This window comes from Danio aesculapii, chromosome 19 (assembly GCF_903798145.1).
Source record: "Danio aesculapii chromosome 19, fDanAes4.1, whole genome shotgun sequence".
In the NCBI taxonomy this organism is placed as follows: domain Eukaryota; kingdom Metazoa; phylum Chordata; class Actinopteri; order Cypriniformes; family Danionidae; genus Danio; species Danio aesculapii.
Window position 1 is genome coordinate 18,277,263 of NC_079453.1, and position 20,192 is coordinate 18,297,454.

Here is a 20,192-nt window from a genome sequence, read left to right on the forward strand (position 1 = left end):
ATACTGACTTTTTTACCATTTTACCTTTTTTACCATTTTGTTTTCTGCCAACTCCACCAGATAATTTTTCTACATGTCCTGATGTACCACTGTGCTCACTTTCATATCATATTACTGTTGCATGTTTTAAAAATAGCACGCTAAAATCATGGAAAATACAGTGTTTTTTACTGAAGAGTCATATTAGAAAAATCATAAAAAATAAAAATTATAATATTATGTTATAAAAACACATAACATTTTATCTTTGTCTCCTAAAAACAGAAGTTGCAAGTATGTTCTTTGTAGATAAATGGCTAGCTGATAACAGCAGTCTTATTTAAGAACATGACTCTGGGTTCAAAAAAAGCAAAAACAAAAATCAAAGAGGAAAAAGTCAAATTCACTGAAGTAATCACCATCCTTTATACAGATGAATTCCTTGTTTCTCATGAAGATTACGTACAATAAGATACTCATAGCTTCCTCCATGATTGCCAGCATTACGAGGATGCTTATTATGTTCAAAGTAATGATGCCAGTTTCCATCTTTATCTGCTCCAAACCCAAAAACGCTCACCTAGACAAGAAATTGAAAAATAAGTGACAATCAAATATATTTCAATGTGACCTCATTTGTGTTTAAACTAGATATTTGTAAGTAGACATTACATTTTTGTTCTTTTTGACTACTAAAGTACATGAAAATTGATGCCAAACTGATGCCATCTTTACTAGCCCACTAAATACTGTGACACCCATTAAATTAAAAAAGGCTAGAGAGAATAAAACTACACCATGGTATAATAGTCATACTCGCGCTCTCAAAACAGCAACCCGTGCCCTGGAACGTAAATGGAAAAGAACCAATTTAGAGGTCTTTAGAATTGCATTCAAAGACAGCATATCCAGCTATAGGAGGGCTCTAAAATCTGCCAGGGCTGAGCACCTCCGCAAACTGATAGAAAACAATCATAACAAACCTAGATTTTTATTTAGCACCATTGCTAAATTAACAAATAATCGGTCATCTTTTGAACAAAATGTCCCATCGCAAATTAGTAGTGATGACTTTATGAATTTTTTTTTGTGATAAAATAGAAGGCTTCAGACAGAAAATAGAAGATGTTAAACTTTCTGCACTGCCTTATATTTCAGATCTAGTAAACATTCCACTGAATCAAAATAACCTACAGTGCTTCATAATCATAAAACAGGAAGAGCTAGATAAAATTCTGAATAGTTCTAAACCAGCTCTGTGTATGTTGGACTCAATTCGAGCAAAATTTTTGAAAGATGTGCTACCTGTTATAGGAGAATCTCTTCTTAACGTTATCAACTCTTTTTTATCTTTAGGCCATGTTCCAAATCCTTATTATGCCTACTTTTAAAAAACCACAGCTGAACCCCAGCAACTTAGCTAATTATAGTCCTATTTCAAATCTTTTGTTTCTCTCTTAAATACTAGAAAAAGTTGTTTCTGCCCAATTATGCTCCTTTCTGCTGACGAACAATGTTTTTAAAGTGTTCCAATCAGGTTTCAGGCCTCATCACAGTACAGAAACCGCATTACTGAAAATAACCAACGATTTACTCTTAGCTGCTGACCAAGGGTGCATCTCACTATTAGTTTTACTCGATCTTAGTGCCGCATTTGACACCCTCGACCCCACAACGGTTAAATCATACTTAGCTGACCGTTACCAGTTTGTGAATATTAATGGAAAGCTTACACAAGTCAGGCCAGTAAAGTATGGGGTGCCTCAAGGATCAGTTTTAGGCCCTTTGCTGTTTACAATATACATGCTACCCCTGGGAGACATTATAAGAAGACATGGGATCAACTTTCACTGCTATGCAGTTGATACTCAATTATATATTTCAACTAAACCTGATGAGACGTCTGAACTGTCTAAGCTAACTGAATCTATTAAAGATGTTAAAGACTGGATGACCAACAATTTTCTTCTCTTAAACTCAGACAAAACAGGATTATTACTTATTTGCCCTAAATCCTGTACACAGCAGATCTCACAACTCAACCTGCACTTAGAGGGACACAAAGTTAGCGTTAACTCTACTATAAAAGATCTGGGTGTCATATTAGACAGCTATTTAACTTTTGAAAATCATATACCCCATGTCACAAAAACCGCCTTCTTTCATCTGAGAAATATTGCTAAGTTACGAAGTATGCTATCCACCTCAGATGCAGAAAAGCTAGTCCATGCATTTATGACTTCTAGGCTGGATTACTGTGATGCTCTGTTTGCTGGCTGCCCAGCATCCTCTATTAACATACTTCAGCTAGTGCAAAATGCAGCTGCCAGAGTTCTTACCAGGTTTAGAAAATATGATCACATCACCCCAATTTTATCCTCCTTACACTGGCTGCCTGTTAAGTTTCGTATTGATTTTAAAATATTGCTTCTTACCTATAAAGCTTTAAATAAACTAGCTGCTTTAAATAATCTACCTGTTTATCTAACCAACATTCTATCTCGCTACAATCCAACTCGCTGTTTGAGATCTCAAAACTCAGGGCTTCTAGTAGTACCTAAAATGACAAAGTCAACTAAAGGAGGTCGAGCCTTCTCATTTATGGCTCCTAAACTCTGGAATAGCCTTCCTGACAATGTCCGAGGCTCAGACACACTCTCGCAGTTCAAAACTAGATTAAAGACCTATCTTTTTGATATGATGCATGAATGTGCTCAACGCAGGTTTTTACATCTCGTTTATATACACTATGAACAGCAGCTACGCTAATTATTCTCTTTATTCTCTATTTCCACCTGGGGATACTCATACTGAGGCCCTCAGAGACTATGCAGTGCCACTGATTCGATCCAAGACCAGCGTCAAGATGATCCCAAGGTTTCCATAATCCTGGACCAGGCCGTATCCTGAGCAGCTTCTGTGGTGGTCATGGAGGAGTGGAGAGCATGAGATTGATTCCTGTGATGGTCCAGGGACAGACGAGTCTCGCTGACATCCAGCTTCTCCAGCGCCTATACTGCAGCTCTACACAAGATGTTTGGCCATAGGAGAAATGGTCATGCCCAACTGAGCCTGGTTTCTCTTGAGGTTTTTTAATTCTTCACTTTCACCAATTGGTGAATTTTTTTTCTCGTCGCTGTCGCCACTGGTTGCATGGTTCAGGATTTGTAGAGCTGCGCATCGATGGATTTGCTCTTCATTGTTTGGACTCTCAGTAGTGATTATTAAACCACACTGAACTGAGCTAAACTGAACTGAACTTAAACACTGAAAACTGGACGGACACTGTTTCAATTTGCTATAATCTTCAATGTGAAGCTGCTTTGACACAATCTACATTGTTAAAGCGCTATACAAATAAAGGTGAATTGAATTGAATGAAAACTCCAGGCAGGTATGTTTGATTAGATATGAAACAAAACTCTAGAGGACAGAGGCACCTCCAGGACCAGAATAGGATATTTTAGGATCTTTCCACTTGCTGTCAAAATCAAGTATTACTGTACATTATCATAGTAAGCTGAATCTGCTTTCTGTGTATGAAAAGTACCTGTACAACTGAATCTGCTGTTGGATTTTTTAATAATTTTTTATAATTGTAACATACTGTATATAATGTCAGTTTGCAAACATAGACCTTCCACCTTTCAAGTGGCTATACATTTTTCAGGACCATTCTAGACATTTGAATATTGATAATGGAACCATTGTAGTTAACTAAGTTTGAATCATAATTTTTCTCTTTATAAACTGGTATATATTTCTGTTTTTCATTTGTACTTGTAACAGGTACCGCCAAATATGTGTCTCATGCATTCTAATGGCACGTGCATTTTTTTAAAGGGCACCTATGGTGAAAAATCTACTTTTCAAGCTGTTTGGACAGACATATGTGCATGTATGGTGTATAGACCCTTATATTGGGGTTAAATAAACACACCCATTCCTTTTTTTTTTTCAATTTAGCAACATAAAAACGGTGGACCAATTGGAGCTGTTTTCAGATCAACCGCAACTTTACGTAGGAGTGCGGTCCCCCCGCCCACCGAATTGATTGACAGCTGAGCATATTAACATGTCCTAGTAGTCAAGTATATAATCATATCAGCAAGACCAGACGTGCGCAAAGCAACCGGGAATAAAAGGTGTGTTCAGTTTGCTAGGTTCATCAATCATCATCTAACGTGATCAAGAGTGAGTTTTACAAGTTTAAAATGTTTTAAAACAGCGCACGTGTGTCATGAATTACAGCGATTTAGCTTAGCTTTACTTCATCAGCACAGCCGAGTGTCAGAACAATTATAAAGGAAGACGCTTCAATCCCGGGTTGGTGACGTTAAATCAGGATTATTTTGTTCATTAATATAACAGATATCCATACAGCAGTGAGGATTAACCTATATCCTGTCAGAGTGCGAAGCTAAACGGGCGTTCTGCAACTGCACAATAAATACTCTGCTAAAGTAAATACTTTGGTAAAGTTCTTACTGTAGTATTTCTCACAAACGCTATGTGAGAACTGCTTCCTTTATGTCTGTCTGTTGTCTGACGCAGCCGAGGGAGGAGATTAAGGCACGCAGAAAGGCACGTAGAAACGGGCGGGGAGGACTAGCCTTAAAGGAGCAGTACAGTGCAGTACCCAGTGAAAAAATGTATAAATAGGACTTATATAAAAGGTATAAGGAAAAAAATCTGATTGGTGTTTTGAGCTGAAATTTTACAGACACATTCTGGAGACGCAAAACACTTATATTAGATCTGAAAAAAGGGCTAACCTAGGTGCCCTTTAAGTGAAATTTAGATGAAATTTGTTTAATAAAACACAAATCATCATAAAACTGGTGTATATTAAATCATCCTTATATCAAATTTTTTAGAACTATATACTATAGTCATACTATATCTATAGCCTATTTACTATTTTTAGTTAATTATAAGTAAAATGTATTTTTCTTGAAGGTTTAGCATTTATGTGCTTGAAAGAACTACTGAGACTAGGAGAAAATTTGTCATCTTCAAAGTCCAAATTTGCATATGCCCATTTAACCATTGCTTCAAGGGCTAAAAGGACTTATGGTCGATCAGACTTTTAGTTAGAGTTTCGTGGAGTTTCATGGTAGAAATTGTACTTCTGTCATGACCACTCTCGGAATTTAGTATAGTAATGAATATGAATATGGCAATGTTGATATTAGATTAGATTAGATTAGATTTGATTCAACCTTATTGTCATTACACATGTACAAGTACAGGGCAACGAAATGCAGTTTCGGTCAAAAGAGTCAGTAAGTGGCAGAGTTCAAAAGGGAGACAGCTCTGGGGGAAAAGCTGTTCCTCAGTCTGCTGGTTTTTGTCCGGGGGAGCCTGAAGAGCCTGCTGGAAGGCAGGAGAGAAAACAGTCTGTGAGCAGGATGAGAGGTGTCCTTAAGAATACTGCATGCTCGAAGCAGACAGTGTTTGTTCTGGATGTCCTCAATGGCTGGTAGTGTGGTCCCTGTGATGCATTGGGCAGTTTTCACCACCCGCTGCAGTGCCTTACGCTCAGCAACAGAGCAGCTTCCATACCATACTGTGACGCAGTTGGTCAGGATGCTTTCTATTGTGCAGCGGTAGAAGTTCACCAAGACAGCTGATGAAAGCTGGTTCTTCTTAAGTTGCCTTAAGAAAAATAGGCGCTGGTGAGCCTTCTTGACCAGGCTGGAGGTGTTGGTGATCCAAAAAAGGTCCTTTGAGATGTGGGTCCCCAGGAACTTGAAGGATGAGACAGGCTCAACGGCCATCCCATTAATGTGGATGAGATCATGTGAGCCTGTTCATCCTTTCCTGAAGTCCACAATGAGCTCCTTGGTCTTGTTGGTGTTAAGGAGCAGATTATTGTCGGTGCACCAAGTGACCAGATGCTGTATCTCCTCCCTGTAGGCAGTCTCGTCATTATTGCTGATTAGGCCAATCACTGTGGTGTCATCTGCAAATTTGATGATGGTGTTGGATCTGTTCATAGGCATACAGTCGATGGTAAAAAGGGAGTAGAGGAAGGGGCTCAGCACGCAGCCCTGTGGTACACCAGTGTTGAGTGTGACGGTGGTGGAGCAGATGTGGCCTGATCTAACATTCTAAGGTCTGTTAGTCAGAAAGTCCAAACCCAGTTGCAGAGAGACGTGCCGATATCCAGGTCTCTAAGTTTGATCAGTAGCTTAGAGGGTATGAAAATGTTGAATGCTGAGCTGAAGTCAACAAACAGCATTCGTGCATGAGTGTTTTTATTGTCCAGGTGTGTGAGTACCGAGTGCAGTGCTATGGAGACGGCATCTTCTGTGCTCCTGTTGCTACGGTAGGCAAACTGATGTGGGTCCAGTGTGGATGGCAGAGAGTCTTTCAGATGTGCCAGGATCAACCGCTCGAAGCACTTCATGATGATGGGTGTGAGTGCTACAGGGCGGTAGTCATTCAGGCATGTTGGGCTGGAATGTTTGGGCACTGGCACAATAGAGGTGGTTTTAAAGCATGTTGGCACAGATGCTAGGTTAAGCGACAGGTTGAAAATGTCTGTGAATACCCCAGTGAGCTGTTCTACACATGCTTTGAGGACGTGCCCAGGAATACGGTCTGGTCCAGCAGCCTTACGCACATTGATCCGACTCAGTGCGGTGTAGACTTCTGAGGAGGTGAGTGTGATAGGTGAGTGGTCAGTTGAGGAAGTGTTCCTGGTGTAGGGTTCTGTATTGTCTCTTTCAAAGCAGGCATAGAAGTCATTTAGCTCGTTCAGGAAGTAGACATTTGTGGCTGTGGGGGTGGACTTGCTGGGTTTGTAGTTGCTGATGGCCTGGATGCCCTGCCACATGCACCAAGGATCAGAGTTGGAAAAAGTGCTCCTCTAGCTTTAGCTTGTAACAGTGCTTGGCTTTTTTGATGCCCCTCTTCAGATTAGCCCTGGAAGTGCTGTAGGCCTGTGCATCCCCTGATCTGAAGGCAGTGTTGCGTGCCTTCAGCAGGAGGCACACCTCCTTGTTCATCCATGGCTTTTGATTTGGGTATGTGGTGATCTGTTTCTGGGTTGTAACACTATCTATGGTGGTGTTGATATATTCCAGAACAGAGGAAGTGTAACTGTCAATGTCTGTGTGAGAGCCACATGTGGCCTGGGAAGCAAACGTACTCCAGTCTGTGTGTTTAAACCTGTCCTGGAGTGTGGAGTCTACCCCCGCTGGCCACACTTTGATGATCCTTGCTGATGGCTTCACACGGTTAATGAGGGGTGAGTACTTGGGGGTGAGAAACAGAGAAAGGTGATCTGATTGACCCAAGTGAGGGAGGAGGGTCACAGCGTATGCTTCAGCCATGTTTGTGTAAACTTGGTCTAAAGTTTTGTTTCCCCTTGTGTGGCAGAAAATGTTTTGATGGAATTTGGGGAGCACTGTCTTTAAGTTTAAGTGATTTAAATCCCCCGCAACAATAACAGCAGCCTTCGGACGAGCAGTCTGTTGTTTGCTGATAGCTGCATGAAGTTCATTCATAGCAAGCTTGGCATCAGCATCGGGAGGAATATAGGCAGCAGGTATTATGGTGGAGGTGAACTCCCGTGGCAGATAAAACGGTCTACATTTAACCATTAGAAATTCCAGGTTAACAGAGCAATGTCTCCCAACGATGACAGAGTTTGTGCACCAAGCTTTGTTATATAAATGCATAATCCTCCGCCTCTGGTCTTACCGGAGTCATCCGCCGTTCTGTCTGCTCGGAATGTTTGATGCTCAGCTAGCGATACAGCTGTGTCTGGTATGCCGCTGTTTAGCCATGTTTCTGTGAAAATCACATTACAGTTCCATAATCTTTTGCTGTGGTTGATGCGCAGTCGAATCTCATCCATTTTGTTCACCAGTGACCGTACATTGGCGAGAAAGATGCTGGGTAAAGAGAGCCGGTGTGGTGTTCGCTTTAGCCTAGCTCTTAGCCCACCGTGCTTCCCCCGTCTTTGTTTACGTTCTCTGCGCCGCCTTCGAGCACTTCCGCCCGGCCGGGTAGGGCGCTCAGGCCTGGGTGTTCTGGTGATCTCCGGGATGAGTCCGGAATGCACAAACCAATATCCAAGATCTCCTGTTGGGTGTACGATGTAAAGGCACTGCTGTTCAAAACTGCAGAAACTGGAGAGACGCTGAGCCTCGCGAAGTGACCGCGCCACCATCTTGTCTTTGATCCATGTCTGGACTTGGTGGTATAAATCTGTTATGCTGCTGCTGCTTTGATTATTATGGCAAAGCAAGTACTGAGACCTGCTACTGCCAGTATTTTCACAGGCATGCCATTTGGGCATTTAATACACTGCTGCTGCAAACATAATATATAAGTAAGCTCCAAAAACAAGCAAGAGAACATGAACACAAACAAACCAAATGTAACTGATTATGAATAAACAAACATGGCATAAGCAATATGCATCATGAACACAAGTAGAATGGAATGGACAATGAGATAACACCCTCCAAAACAATTAGATCTATTGCCAGGACATGTATTTATTTATATATTTTATTGCCACCATGGGCTTTACGAATACATGTTCTCTATTTATGTGTACCTGGGCTACCTTGCCGACCCATTTACGACAGTGAAGTGCTAAAGGTGCAGCTATCGTGCAGCAAGGATTGTGTCTTTAATAATCTGTGACAGTTTGCGTTCATTGAACAGTAAGATTAATAAATATATAAAACAGACCCTTAAAAGTCACTTCTTGTTTTCAATTTCGGGCTCAGGCCCGCTTTGGGCTCGCACTACAAGCGTAACTACTGAGCCCAAGTGAACTGCACTCTGGCACACCTCTTCCAAAGGGGCCAGGCCGGCCAACTGAACCATGCCTGAGCCCGATTCAGAGCACTCACACTTCTCAAACGATCTGGGAAATGGGCCTGGGCACGGTATAGTATAGTGTGAGTGCACCCTATATGTTCTCCGTGAGCATCGCTCAAAACTTCGGGCTGCTGAGAGAAGCTGGCGAAAAACAAAAAATCCTGAACAGCTCATAACATACCAAACTCTTCTGTCTTCTTTCTCGACTGAGGTTACTTCTGCAAAGCAGACATACTTCCGTCAGAAAGTCAACAGTGCCACCAATCCTCGCTTGCTTTTTAAAACATTTTCCTCCCTCCTTCACCCTCCTCCTCCACCCGCATCCTCCACACTCACTACTGATGACTTTGCTACATTCTTTTGCACCAAAACTGCAAAAATCAGTGCTCAATTTGCTGCACCTACAACAAACACGCAAGATACACCACCAACACCACACACACTCACCTCTTTCTCCCAGCTCTCTGAGTCTGAGGTGTCCAATCTCGTGCTATCAAGCCATGCAACCACCTGTCCGCTAGATCCCATTCCCTCTCATCTCCTGCAAGCCATTTCTCCTGCAGTCATGCCAACACTGACTCACATAATTAACACATCTCTTGACTCTGGGCTATTCCCTACTTCATTTAAGCAGGCTAGGGTAACCCCTCTGCTAAAGAAACCCAACCTGGATCAAACGCTACTTGAAAACTACCGACCGGTATCCCTGCTTCCATTCATGGCCAAGATTTTGGAGAAAGTAGTGTTCAATCAAGTCCTAGACTTTCTTACTCAAAACAACCTCATGGACAACAAGCAATCTGGCTTTAAGAAAGGCCACTCAACTGAGACTGCCCTGCTCTCGGTCGTGGAGGACCTCAGACTGGCTAAAGCAGACTCTAAATCATCTGTCCTCATCTTGCTGGATTTATCAGCTGCTTTTGACACTGTAAACCACCAGATCCTCCTATCTACGCTTGAGTCACTGGGCGTCACAGGCACTGTTATTCAATGGTTCAGTTCCTACCTCTCGGACAGGTCATTCAGGGTGTCGTGGAGGGGAGAGGTGTCCAACCTACAGCATCTATACACTGGGGTACCTCAGGGCTCTGTGCTTGGACCACTTCTCTTCTCTATCTACACAACATCTTTAGGACCAGTCATCCAGAAACATGGTTTTTCCTACCACTGCTATGCTGATGACACCCAGCTATACCTCTCTTTCCACCCTGATGATCCCTCGGTTCCAGCTCGCATTTCAGCCTGCCTGTCAGACATTTCACTCTGGATGAAAGATCATCATCTCCAGCTTAACCTCATGAAAACGGAAATGCTTGAAGTTTCTGCCAACCCGACTCTTCACCATAACTTTTCAATCCAGATGGATGGAGCAACCATCACTGCATCCAAAATGGTAAAAAGCCTTGGAGTTACGATTGATGACCAACTGAACTTCTCTGACCACATTTCTAGAACTGCCCGATCTTGCAGATTCGCACTCTACAACATCAGAAAGGTCCGACCCTTCCTATCTGAACATACAGCTCAACTCATTGTTCAAGCTCTTGTCCTCTCCAAACTGGACTATTGCAACTCTCTGCTAGCCGGGCTACCAGCTAGTTCTATCAAACCTCTTCAGCTGCTTCAGAACGCAGCAGCACGAGTGGTCTTTGATGAACCCAAAAGAGCACATGTCACTCCGCTACTCACCCGTTTGCACTGGCTTCCAGTTGCTGCCCGCATCAAATTCAAAGCTCTGATGTTTGCTTACAAAGTGACCTCTAGCTGTGCTCCTTCGTATCTGCTCTCACTTCTGCAGATATATGTGCCCTCCAGAAACTTGCGTTCTGTGAATGAACGTCGCCTCGTTGTTCCATCCCAAAGAGGGAAGAAATCACTTTCCCGAACTCTCACATTCAATCTGCCCAGTTGGTGGAATGAACTCCCTATCTACATCAGAACAGCCGAGTCACTTGCTGTCTTCAAGAAACGACTAAAAACGCAACTGTTTAGTCTCCACTTTTCCTCCTAATCTGCAATTGCCTCTCTGGCTATACCACTAACTGAGCCCTCTTTCTCTCTCTCTCTCTAAAAAAAAAAAAAAATTCTACTAATGTTTTGCTTCTTAGACTTTTACACGCCTGAAACTTGTCTATAGCGCTTGTTCACTGCTGCTCTTATAGTTGTGTAAATTGCTTCCTTGTCCTCATTTGTAAGTCGCTTTGGATAAAAGCGTCTGCTAAATGACTAAATGTAAATGTAAATATGTGAGCCCTGGATACTTTGCTAACCAGCTAATGCTAGTGCACTAGCTTGTGTGTGAGGCTTGACACTGCCCACTGCCTTAACACTAGTGAACTAGATATTATGAGCCTGAGCTACCTTGCCCACTGGCTTAGCATAAACCGTGCAATATGTGTTATTGTAGCAAAATATCATGTAGCAGCATGATAGTATTAAATAACCAGCAACCATCTGAGGAGTATAATTAAATTATGGTTATACATTGCCATATTCTGTGGATTTATCTTTTGATTCCAGTTAAGAGCTTTGTTCTTTATTGTTCAAACACACAAGCTCTTGTGTGTAGCACATTCCCTACTAAAATTGTGTGATGATTTGTGTGACAAGTAAAATTCATGACATAATGTTGCACATAAGTCTATGTATACAATGAGAAAATGCTCCTTTAATTTACAACCGCATATGGTAAACTGCCTGACAATCTATGTAATTATACAGGGTAAATGCAAGAGTGAAATTATTATTATTTCTTCTTTTTTTTGTAGGAACTCATTCCATACATGTGTTGGAAATAAATAAAGGAGGTGAGAACCCAGTCCAGGAGCCATGTAAATGAAGTAGGTAGGTAGGTGAATAAGCCTGCGAAACCAAGGACCACACAAGTTTATCAACAAAGGGTTACTTTGGCCTGAAAGTATCACCCAAAAACAAGGAAGAGATGTTGAGACTTTGCCTGTAGCATTTGCATCACTTTGTCTCAGCCAGTGCTCAGGAAACAAAAGGTTTAATGTCCAACATAGCTGTGCTGTTACAGTTTCGAATGAAGTGATATAATTAAAAACCAAATAATATATCTTTATATATATATATATATATATATATATATATATATATATATATATATATATATATATATATATATATATATATATATATATATATACTATTGTTAATTTGAAATTAGATAATATAAATTCATATTTCCACACAGGCATATTAAGATAGAAGTAATTTGTGCATAAGGTCTTACTGGAATTGCAAACCATTTTAAATGACTCAGTTCAATTGGGTGATCTGGATTGATCAGTTTATTAAGAACCCCTGAACTGTTAACATATTGAGTAATAAATGTGATGCGCATTAAATTTTTCACCTATTTCAATTTGCTTCTGAGCTTGCACTCCCATGGTGTTTTTTTTGTTACTAAAGCTACTGTCACAGGTGCCATCTGAGGATGCACCACTGACGTCATCTTCTCATCAGTGACATTCAGTCTAAGCAGTCTCTGGGTCTTTGCATGTAAAGTATCTTCTTGGACACTTCTAATGCTTCCAAACAGTTTGCTGCATGTCTTGAGGTAGTTCACTATGATGTGATATACTTTCTATGTGCAATTTGATTGGACAGGAATCGCAGGACTGATTTTTGTAATCCCCATAGACAGGAAATAATAAAGTAGTGACTGCAGGTTGAAGGAAAGTAGTGGAGTAAAAGTACCGATACAGCACTAAAAATGTACTCTAGGGAAAGTAAAAGTACACATTTTTAAAACTACCTAGTAAATTACAATTTCTGAGAAAACTACTCAATTACAGTAATTTGAGTATTTGTAATTTGTTACTTTACACCACTGGTCAGGAGGCGCTGGTTGTTCAGACAACCTCAGTTGGTCGGGAGGCTCTGGGTCAGCAGGCACTGGTGGGTCAGACAACCACAGTGGGTCAAGAGGCTCTGGATCAGGAGACACTGGCAGGTCAGACAACCCCAGTGGGACATGAGACTCTGGGTCAGGTAGCTGCATCCACAGCTCTTGCATCTGTGGCTCTGGCGGTGGCCACTTTTAGAGCTCAGGTGGTAGCATTGATGACTCTTGTAGGTCTGGTGGTAGCGGCGGTCATTCTGGGAGTTCAAGCAGCACTGAAAGGTCACATGGCTCTGGGCAGCACTGGAAGGTCACACAGCTGTGGTAGCCATTCATGGGACTCAGGTTGACAGCTCTGGCCATTCAGAGGATTCAAGAGGATCAGGCACCTGCCATTCTGGGGAATCAGGGCAATCTGGCATCCACCATTCGGGTGATTCAAGGGGAACTAGCGACAACTCGGGGGACTGGAAGGGGATCTGGCTGCTCTGGCAGTTCTAGAGGATCTGACAACTCCGGCAGTAATAGCTCTGATGGTAGCAGCAGCTCTGACAACTCAGGTGGTGGTGGCCATTCTTGTAGTTCAGGCTAAGGCATTTCAGGAACAGAAAGTATGGCCAGAACCATGACTGGAAGAGACTTGGGACAAGAAGTCATCTTCTGAGCTAGCAGCAGATTGTCAGTGACCATTGTGTGAGCTGGCAGCCTTCTTGAGCTTGGGTGGACTGGCGGCAGCAATTTTGTGAACTGGCTGTGGTCTAGGCTGGGGAACAGAATATACAAGTACAGATAATGACAGCATAAGTGGGGTGGTGGAATGACTAGCAAGCCCCATTGTCAGTGGGTCTTGCTGTTCTTTGCCACAGAAGTGAGGCTCCAAGTGCAACTTTATTAGAATCGTTTCCAGGTTCAAACAGTTTAGTTTTTTATTGGTCCTGAACAGCTTTGTGTCAATGGACTGGACAGAATGTAATCATATGGTAAACTGGGACCGCTGTGTGAGTGAAGTGCATGATGGAATATGTAGTTCAGTTATATGTGAGAGTTCTCCAACACTGCTTGTCATCATAACACTTGCGTTTTTAGGCACATCAACAGCACAGTTAAAAAAAAGATCTTAACTTTTCATAATTACATAAATGCAGCAGTGAGTAATCAGTTTTTTTTTCAATAGCACTTAGTACACTGCACAAAAAATAAATGAAACACTAAATGAAACACATACAATACAATGTAACTTCGAGGCAATCACACTTCTGTGTGATCAAACTGTCCTCTAAGGAAGGAACTAAGCAACACTGGACATTTCTTTGGAGGGCCGTACAGCCCTCCATGTGTTTGCCAAGGTAGCCTGACAGGTACTGAGATGAGATTTTCAGACCCCTTGTGAGACCATATGCCGGTGTGCTTGGCCCTGGGTTCTTCCTATTGCAAGACAATGCTAGACCTCATGTGGCTGGAGTCTGTCAGTAGTTCCTGCAAGATAAAGATATTGATGATATAGACTGGTCCACCCATCCCCCAGAGATCAATCCAATTCATTGATTTTTGGGCATATGACCATTTTGCATTTCTGATGCCACGGGACAGCTTTAGCTGTTTTGAGGGCTGCTTTGTCTCCTGATCTGAAAGCTTCATCAATGGTCTGAAGCAGCCCACAAATCTGAGCTGTCATCCACCGCTTCTAGTGTGGTGATGGTTTTGGTGACTATAACATCATCAATGCGCTTTTTGATATAGGCTTTGATAGGTTTAGTGTATTCATCCATGTCAGTGTGGTTGTTGCAAGTGGCTGGCTCTTTAAACATGTTCCAGTCTGTGCACTGAAAGCAGTCTTGTAGTGTTACTGTACCATTTTCCAGCTCGATCAACCATCTCTGCTGTAACAATAAACTGCTTCAACTTGAGAACTTCGAAGACCTCAGCCTCTTTTTTTGAAACCTAGAAGATGTTTGTCAAGATCCAGCGCAACTTTCCACTACAAGGATTGTCAAAGACTGATTACACACACGATTTAAGCAGCACACACACTCACATCCAATGCCGAGTCTTGTTTTCTGTATAGTGACAATTCAACACTTTTTCCTTATCTTGTTTTCCTGTATTTTGACCTTAGCCTAGTTTGTCTTTTTGTCCCTGTCTGCCGCCTGCCTTTCGACCTCTCGCCTGATAATTTTGACTACGATTCTGGACTGCCTTTATACTTCTGTTTGCACCTGTGTTGACCATTGCTTGCCTGACTACCCAATAAACCTGCACGTGGATCCGAACCCAGTTGTCTTTGTCACTCCCCGTGTTACAATGTTAAGCTGCTTTGACGCAAAATACACAATAAAAATGCTATAGAAATAAAGATGAATTGAATTTGATTTCATTTAACAGATTAGTCTGTTAATTTTGGGTCTTATGATGAGAATAAGACATTATAAAATTCACTTTAATTTTACTCTTATCCAACAAAGCCCCTTTATTAAAAAGAGCGACTTGTCACGCATATTTTTTTATTTCATTAATTTTATATATCCAATTTATTATGGTGATTTTTTTTATGTTCAATTTAACTGAACAATCTATTTTTTGGTTAAAGATTAATGGTTAATGACTGGTTAACGAGTGCCAGATGTTGCCCTGCATGCTATTCTGGCATGCCGCTGAGGAGTACAGGATGTTTGTAGCACAAGCCAGTACAGAATAATGACGCATATTACTATATTATAAACAGCACATATTATGTAAATTATGTAAAAGTCAGATTAATTCCTACATAACTGTTCACACTGTGGTCCCATTGCTGGGTTTCCCAATAACAGTTTATCTTGGCTCTTAAAAGCCTTCTGTATGTTCAAGGTTGCAAACATTCATTTGATGTTACATGATTGCACGAGAACACTTGCTGCATGCTACTTAGTTGAGTTGCTGTCCAAAGTGCTGAAAAATAACCTTGTGTGGAGTAGTATCTTGAACGTTTAACCCAATAATCATCTCTTGAGGATTAGCAATCAATATAAAGCACCTACATGCAGATTGGGACAAAAAGCTGAAAAAAACTAAAGGTTAAAAAACATGAGGTTATCAATTAGAAATGTCCAATACATGGATGGGTTTTGTGCACATGCATGCAAGTCATTGATAGGTTTTTTTTTTTACAGTGTATCGTACGGTGGCCAGGAAGTGCAAAACAATATTACAAAGTGTAAAACACTTTTACAAAGCTCAAGACAAATTTACATTTTTAAAAACATTTTTACCTATCATAAGACACAATTACATAGGAAAAACAATTTTACCAAGGACGAAACAAATTTACATTTCAGAAAATAAAATTTACAATTACAGATTCCTTATGGAAAGGGAATGTACCACACACCGGAAATGACGTAGTATGTACCCCACACTGGAAAATATCAGCTCGTGTGTGACTTTGTAGACACAGTTTAACACGAGTCTACAACTGTAAAAATCATAGTTTGATCAACTGCAATAAAACATTGTTTTGTCATTTAGAGCTATTCTGAGAAAATATCAGCATGAGAGTATGTAGAAACATGTGAACGCAAGTACATGGAAACAATCAAAGCACGACATATGTTGACTGACAAAGATATCGAACCCAACTTTACCATGTAGACCTGGATATCTCAGTTAGATAGGTTGGTTGATACCTGCGCTGAACCTTTTGACTTAGGTTCGAATCCCGTTGATGCCATGTCAATTATAATTATTTACTTACGTTCATTTTGGTTATGTACTGTTCTGCTACACAAATATTAAAATCAATAATGTTTACACTGACACCCAGTAATAAGAATCTTTATTTGATTTGGATATGTTTTGTTGCTGTGAAAAAGTGACGAATCTGCCAATCTGCAAACGTGAGAAGTTTTTATCACCAGTTAACACGGACCCCAGTTAAACCTTAACACCAGCTTCATTCAGCTTTCAGAGTCCTCAAGCAGATGTTTACACCGTGTAGACTTGACATCATGTCCACTATTATACAGCGTACGAGTGGCCCTCATTAAAATATTGAACACATTGATGGAGTGATGCAGTATATGTCTGGTGTTTCTGTCTGGTCCGCGTCCTTTAGAAACTTCAAACACTGACCACACGTAAGGAAAAACTGCGTTAGCTGCCCATGTGTTTGCCGCAAAACATCCCTCGACCGCAGTCCATGTTCTATCACCATAAACTTTATTTACGCCATGCACTCCAAAGCACAAATTTACCGTGCTCACCAACAACAACACTTTTCCCCGCGTCACTCTCGGTGTGTGATACATTCCACAGCACTTCCGGTATGTGGTACATTCCCTTTCCGTAAGGAATCTGTAATTGTAAATTTGTTTCAGGACTTGTAAAAGTATTTTAATTTTTTTCTAAAATGTAAATTTGTTTCATCCTCGGTAAAATTGTTTTTCCTATGTAATTGTGTCTTATGATAGGTAAAAATTAAAAAAAAATGTAAATTTGTCTCGAGCTTTGTAAAAGTGTTTCACATTTTGTAATATTGTTTTGCACTTCCCAGCCACCGTAGTACGACTATTTCCCTATTGTTTTGTCTATAATTTATTTAAATTCCATTATTTTTTGTTCAGTCGTTTAATATAGATGTGCATTTATTAGTTTAATAATGTTTTGTGCATGTCAGTTATTTCATTCATTAATTTATTTTCTTTTCGGCTTTAGTCCCTTTATTAATCTGGGGTCACCACTGTGGAATGAACTGCCAATTTATGCAGCATATGTTTTACGCAGCTGCAACCCATCACTGGGAAACATCCATACACACTCATTCACACACATACACTAAGGACAATTCAGTTTACGCAATTCAACTATACCACATGTCTTTGGACTTGTGGGGGAAATAGCAGCACCCAGAGAAAACCCACGCAAACACGGGGAGAACATACAAGCTCCACACAGAAATGCCAACGGACTCAGCCAGGTCTCGAACCAGTGACCTTCTTGCTGTGAGGCGATCATGCTACCTGCTGCACCACCTTGCAGCCCTTTATTATTTCATTTACAAATTCATTTTAAAGAAGAATAAAATACACAGTAAATAATTGGAAAGAAGAAATATTGACTCCTTACTATGAACTTTTCAAATTTGTTTTCTTTTGTTTTTTTAACTCTATTATTGTAAACTTTCTCAATTATAATTTATTATTATTATTATTATTTTTCTTTTAGAGAATATGTTTGTTTAAAATTCATAAAGTTTATTTATTTTGTTTTGAGGGGATAATGGTAAAATGAGAAAACTAAAACAGTCTGTAATTGTTCTTATATTCTATCGCATACAATTATGTATGGTCTTATGAAACACCAATAAATACAATTAAAAAAAAAAAAGGAATAAAACAGCATCCAGAAAAATTTACAAAGATAATTAGGCTATAATCACACCCCAGAAATTTGATGTGACAATATATACAGCTAACATAAATGACATAAAAGTTGTTTATGAACATGTTTAAATTTCACATATATAAAATATGTATTTATATATTTAAAAAAATTGCAGTTTACATTTTTTCACCCACTGAAATTACAAAATTAGGCTTCATATATGTTCAAATATATTAGCTACAGATTTATGTATTCTGTTCATATATTGCATGTATTAGATTTCTGTATGGCTCTACACTTAGATAAAGATACAGGGATAATCTGTTGATTGTCCTCATAACTTGTAGGGCTTTAACAATTATTCCAGAGCACTCTTAGAACTGCTACACTTTTCAAGTGCTGCTTAAGGTATGATACTTTTTTGAAACAAACTGTAATATTGGTGGCTTTATTGGTGACTTTAATCAGGCAAAACTCACACTTGAGCTGCCTAAATTCAAACAGCACATTACATGCCCCACCAGAGACAATAACATTTTAGACCATTGCTATACCACAATAAAAGATGCATATCGCTCCGTCGCCAGAGCAGCTCTAGGACTCTCCGATCACTGCCTGGTTCATCTTATACCAACTTACAGGCAAAAACTTAAAAATACTAAGGCAGTATTAGGGACTGTTAAGAGATGGACCAACGACACAGAGCAGGTCCTACAAGCCTGTTTTGAAGGCACTGACTGGAGTGTTTTTGAAGCTGCAGCCACAGACCTGAACGAGCTCACAGAGATTGTAACATCATACATCAGTTTCTGTGAGGAGTTATGCATCCCTACCAAGACCTACTTATCATTTAACAATGGTAAACCATGGTTCACACCAAAACTCAGACAGCTTTGTCAGGCCAAAGAGGATGCTTACAGGAGTGGGGACATAATCTTGTACAATCAGGCCAGGAACACACTGACAAAGGAGATTGGTGTGGCTGAGAAGAACTATACCAAGGAGCTGCAAAACCAGTTTTCTGCCAACGACCCTGCATCAGTGTGAAGAGGCTTGAAGGATTTTACTAACTACAAGTCACCGTCCCCCAGCATCGACTGGAACAGCGCTCCACTATCATCCCAATCCCAAAGAAGCCAAAGATCACAGGACTCAATGACTACAGACCTGTTGCCATAACATCTGTGGCTATGAAGTCATTCGAAAGACTGGTGCTAGCATAACTAAAGGAAATCACTGGATCCCTGCTGGACCCCCTGCAGTTCGCCTATAGAGCAAACCGGTCTGTGGATGATGCAGTCAACATGGGACTGCATTATACATCTGGACAAACCAGGAAACTACACAAGGATTCTGTTTGTGGACTTCAGTTCTGCGTTTAACACCATCGTCCCATCACTGCTCGAGTACAAACTGACCCAGCTCTCTGTTCCTAGCTCTGTCTGTCAATGGATCACCATCTTTCTGACAAATAGACAGCAGCTAGTCAGAATGGGCAAAATCACATCCGACAGCCGCACCATCAGCACTGGTGCCCCCCAGGGATGTGTTCTTTCTTCGCTGCTCTTCTCCCTGTACACCAACGACTGCACCACAAAAGACCCCTCCATCAAACTCCTTAAGGTTGCAGATGACACTACTATTATCGGCCTCATCCGGAACGGTGACGAGTCTGCATACAGACAGGAGGTGGAGCGGCTGGCTTTATGGTGCAGATACAACAACCTGGAGCTGAACACACTCAAAACAGTGGAGATGATAGTGGACTTTAGGAGAAACCCCCCTGCACTCCCCCCACTCACCATCATGAACAGCACTGTGGCTGCAGTAGAGTCACCACCATCTCTCAGGATCTGAAGTGGGACATTCACATAGACTCTATTGTGATGAAAGCCCAGCAGAGACTGTACTTCCTTCGTCAGCTGAGGAAGTTCAACCTGCCACAGGAGCTGCTCGTACAGTTCTACTCAGCTGTCATCCAATCCATCTTCTGCACTTCAATCACCGTCTGGTTCGGCTCAGCTGCCAAAACCGACCTCCATAGACTACAGTAAATAGTCCGGACTGCTGAACGAATCACTGGCACTACCCTTCCTACACTTCAAGAACTGTACTCTTCCAGAGTGAGTAAAAGGGCTTGCAAAAT

At 41.0% G+C, this 20,192-nt stretch overlaps 1 protein-coding gene across 1 annotated transcript in view; it reads right to left on the reverse strand.

Moving 5' to 3' along the window:
* Window positions 1-394: 394 nt before the first annotated feature.
* Window positions 395-20,192, reverse strand: part of st3gal1l3 (ST3 beta-galactoside alpha-2,3-sialyltransferase 1, like 3) — a 49,882-nt gene continuing 30,084 nt past the window's right edge. The window contains exon 6 of the mRNA XM_056480069.1: window positions 395-559. Coding sequence (XP_056336044.1) covers window positions 395-559 — 165 coding nt within the window. The remainder of the gene's footprint in view (window positions 560-20,192) is intronic.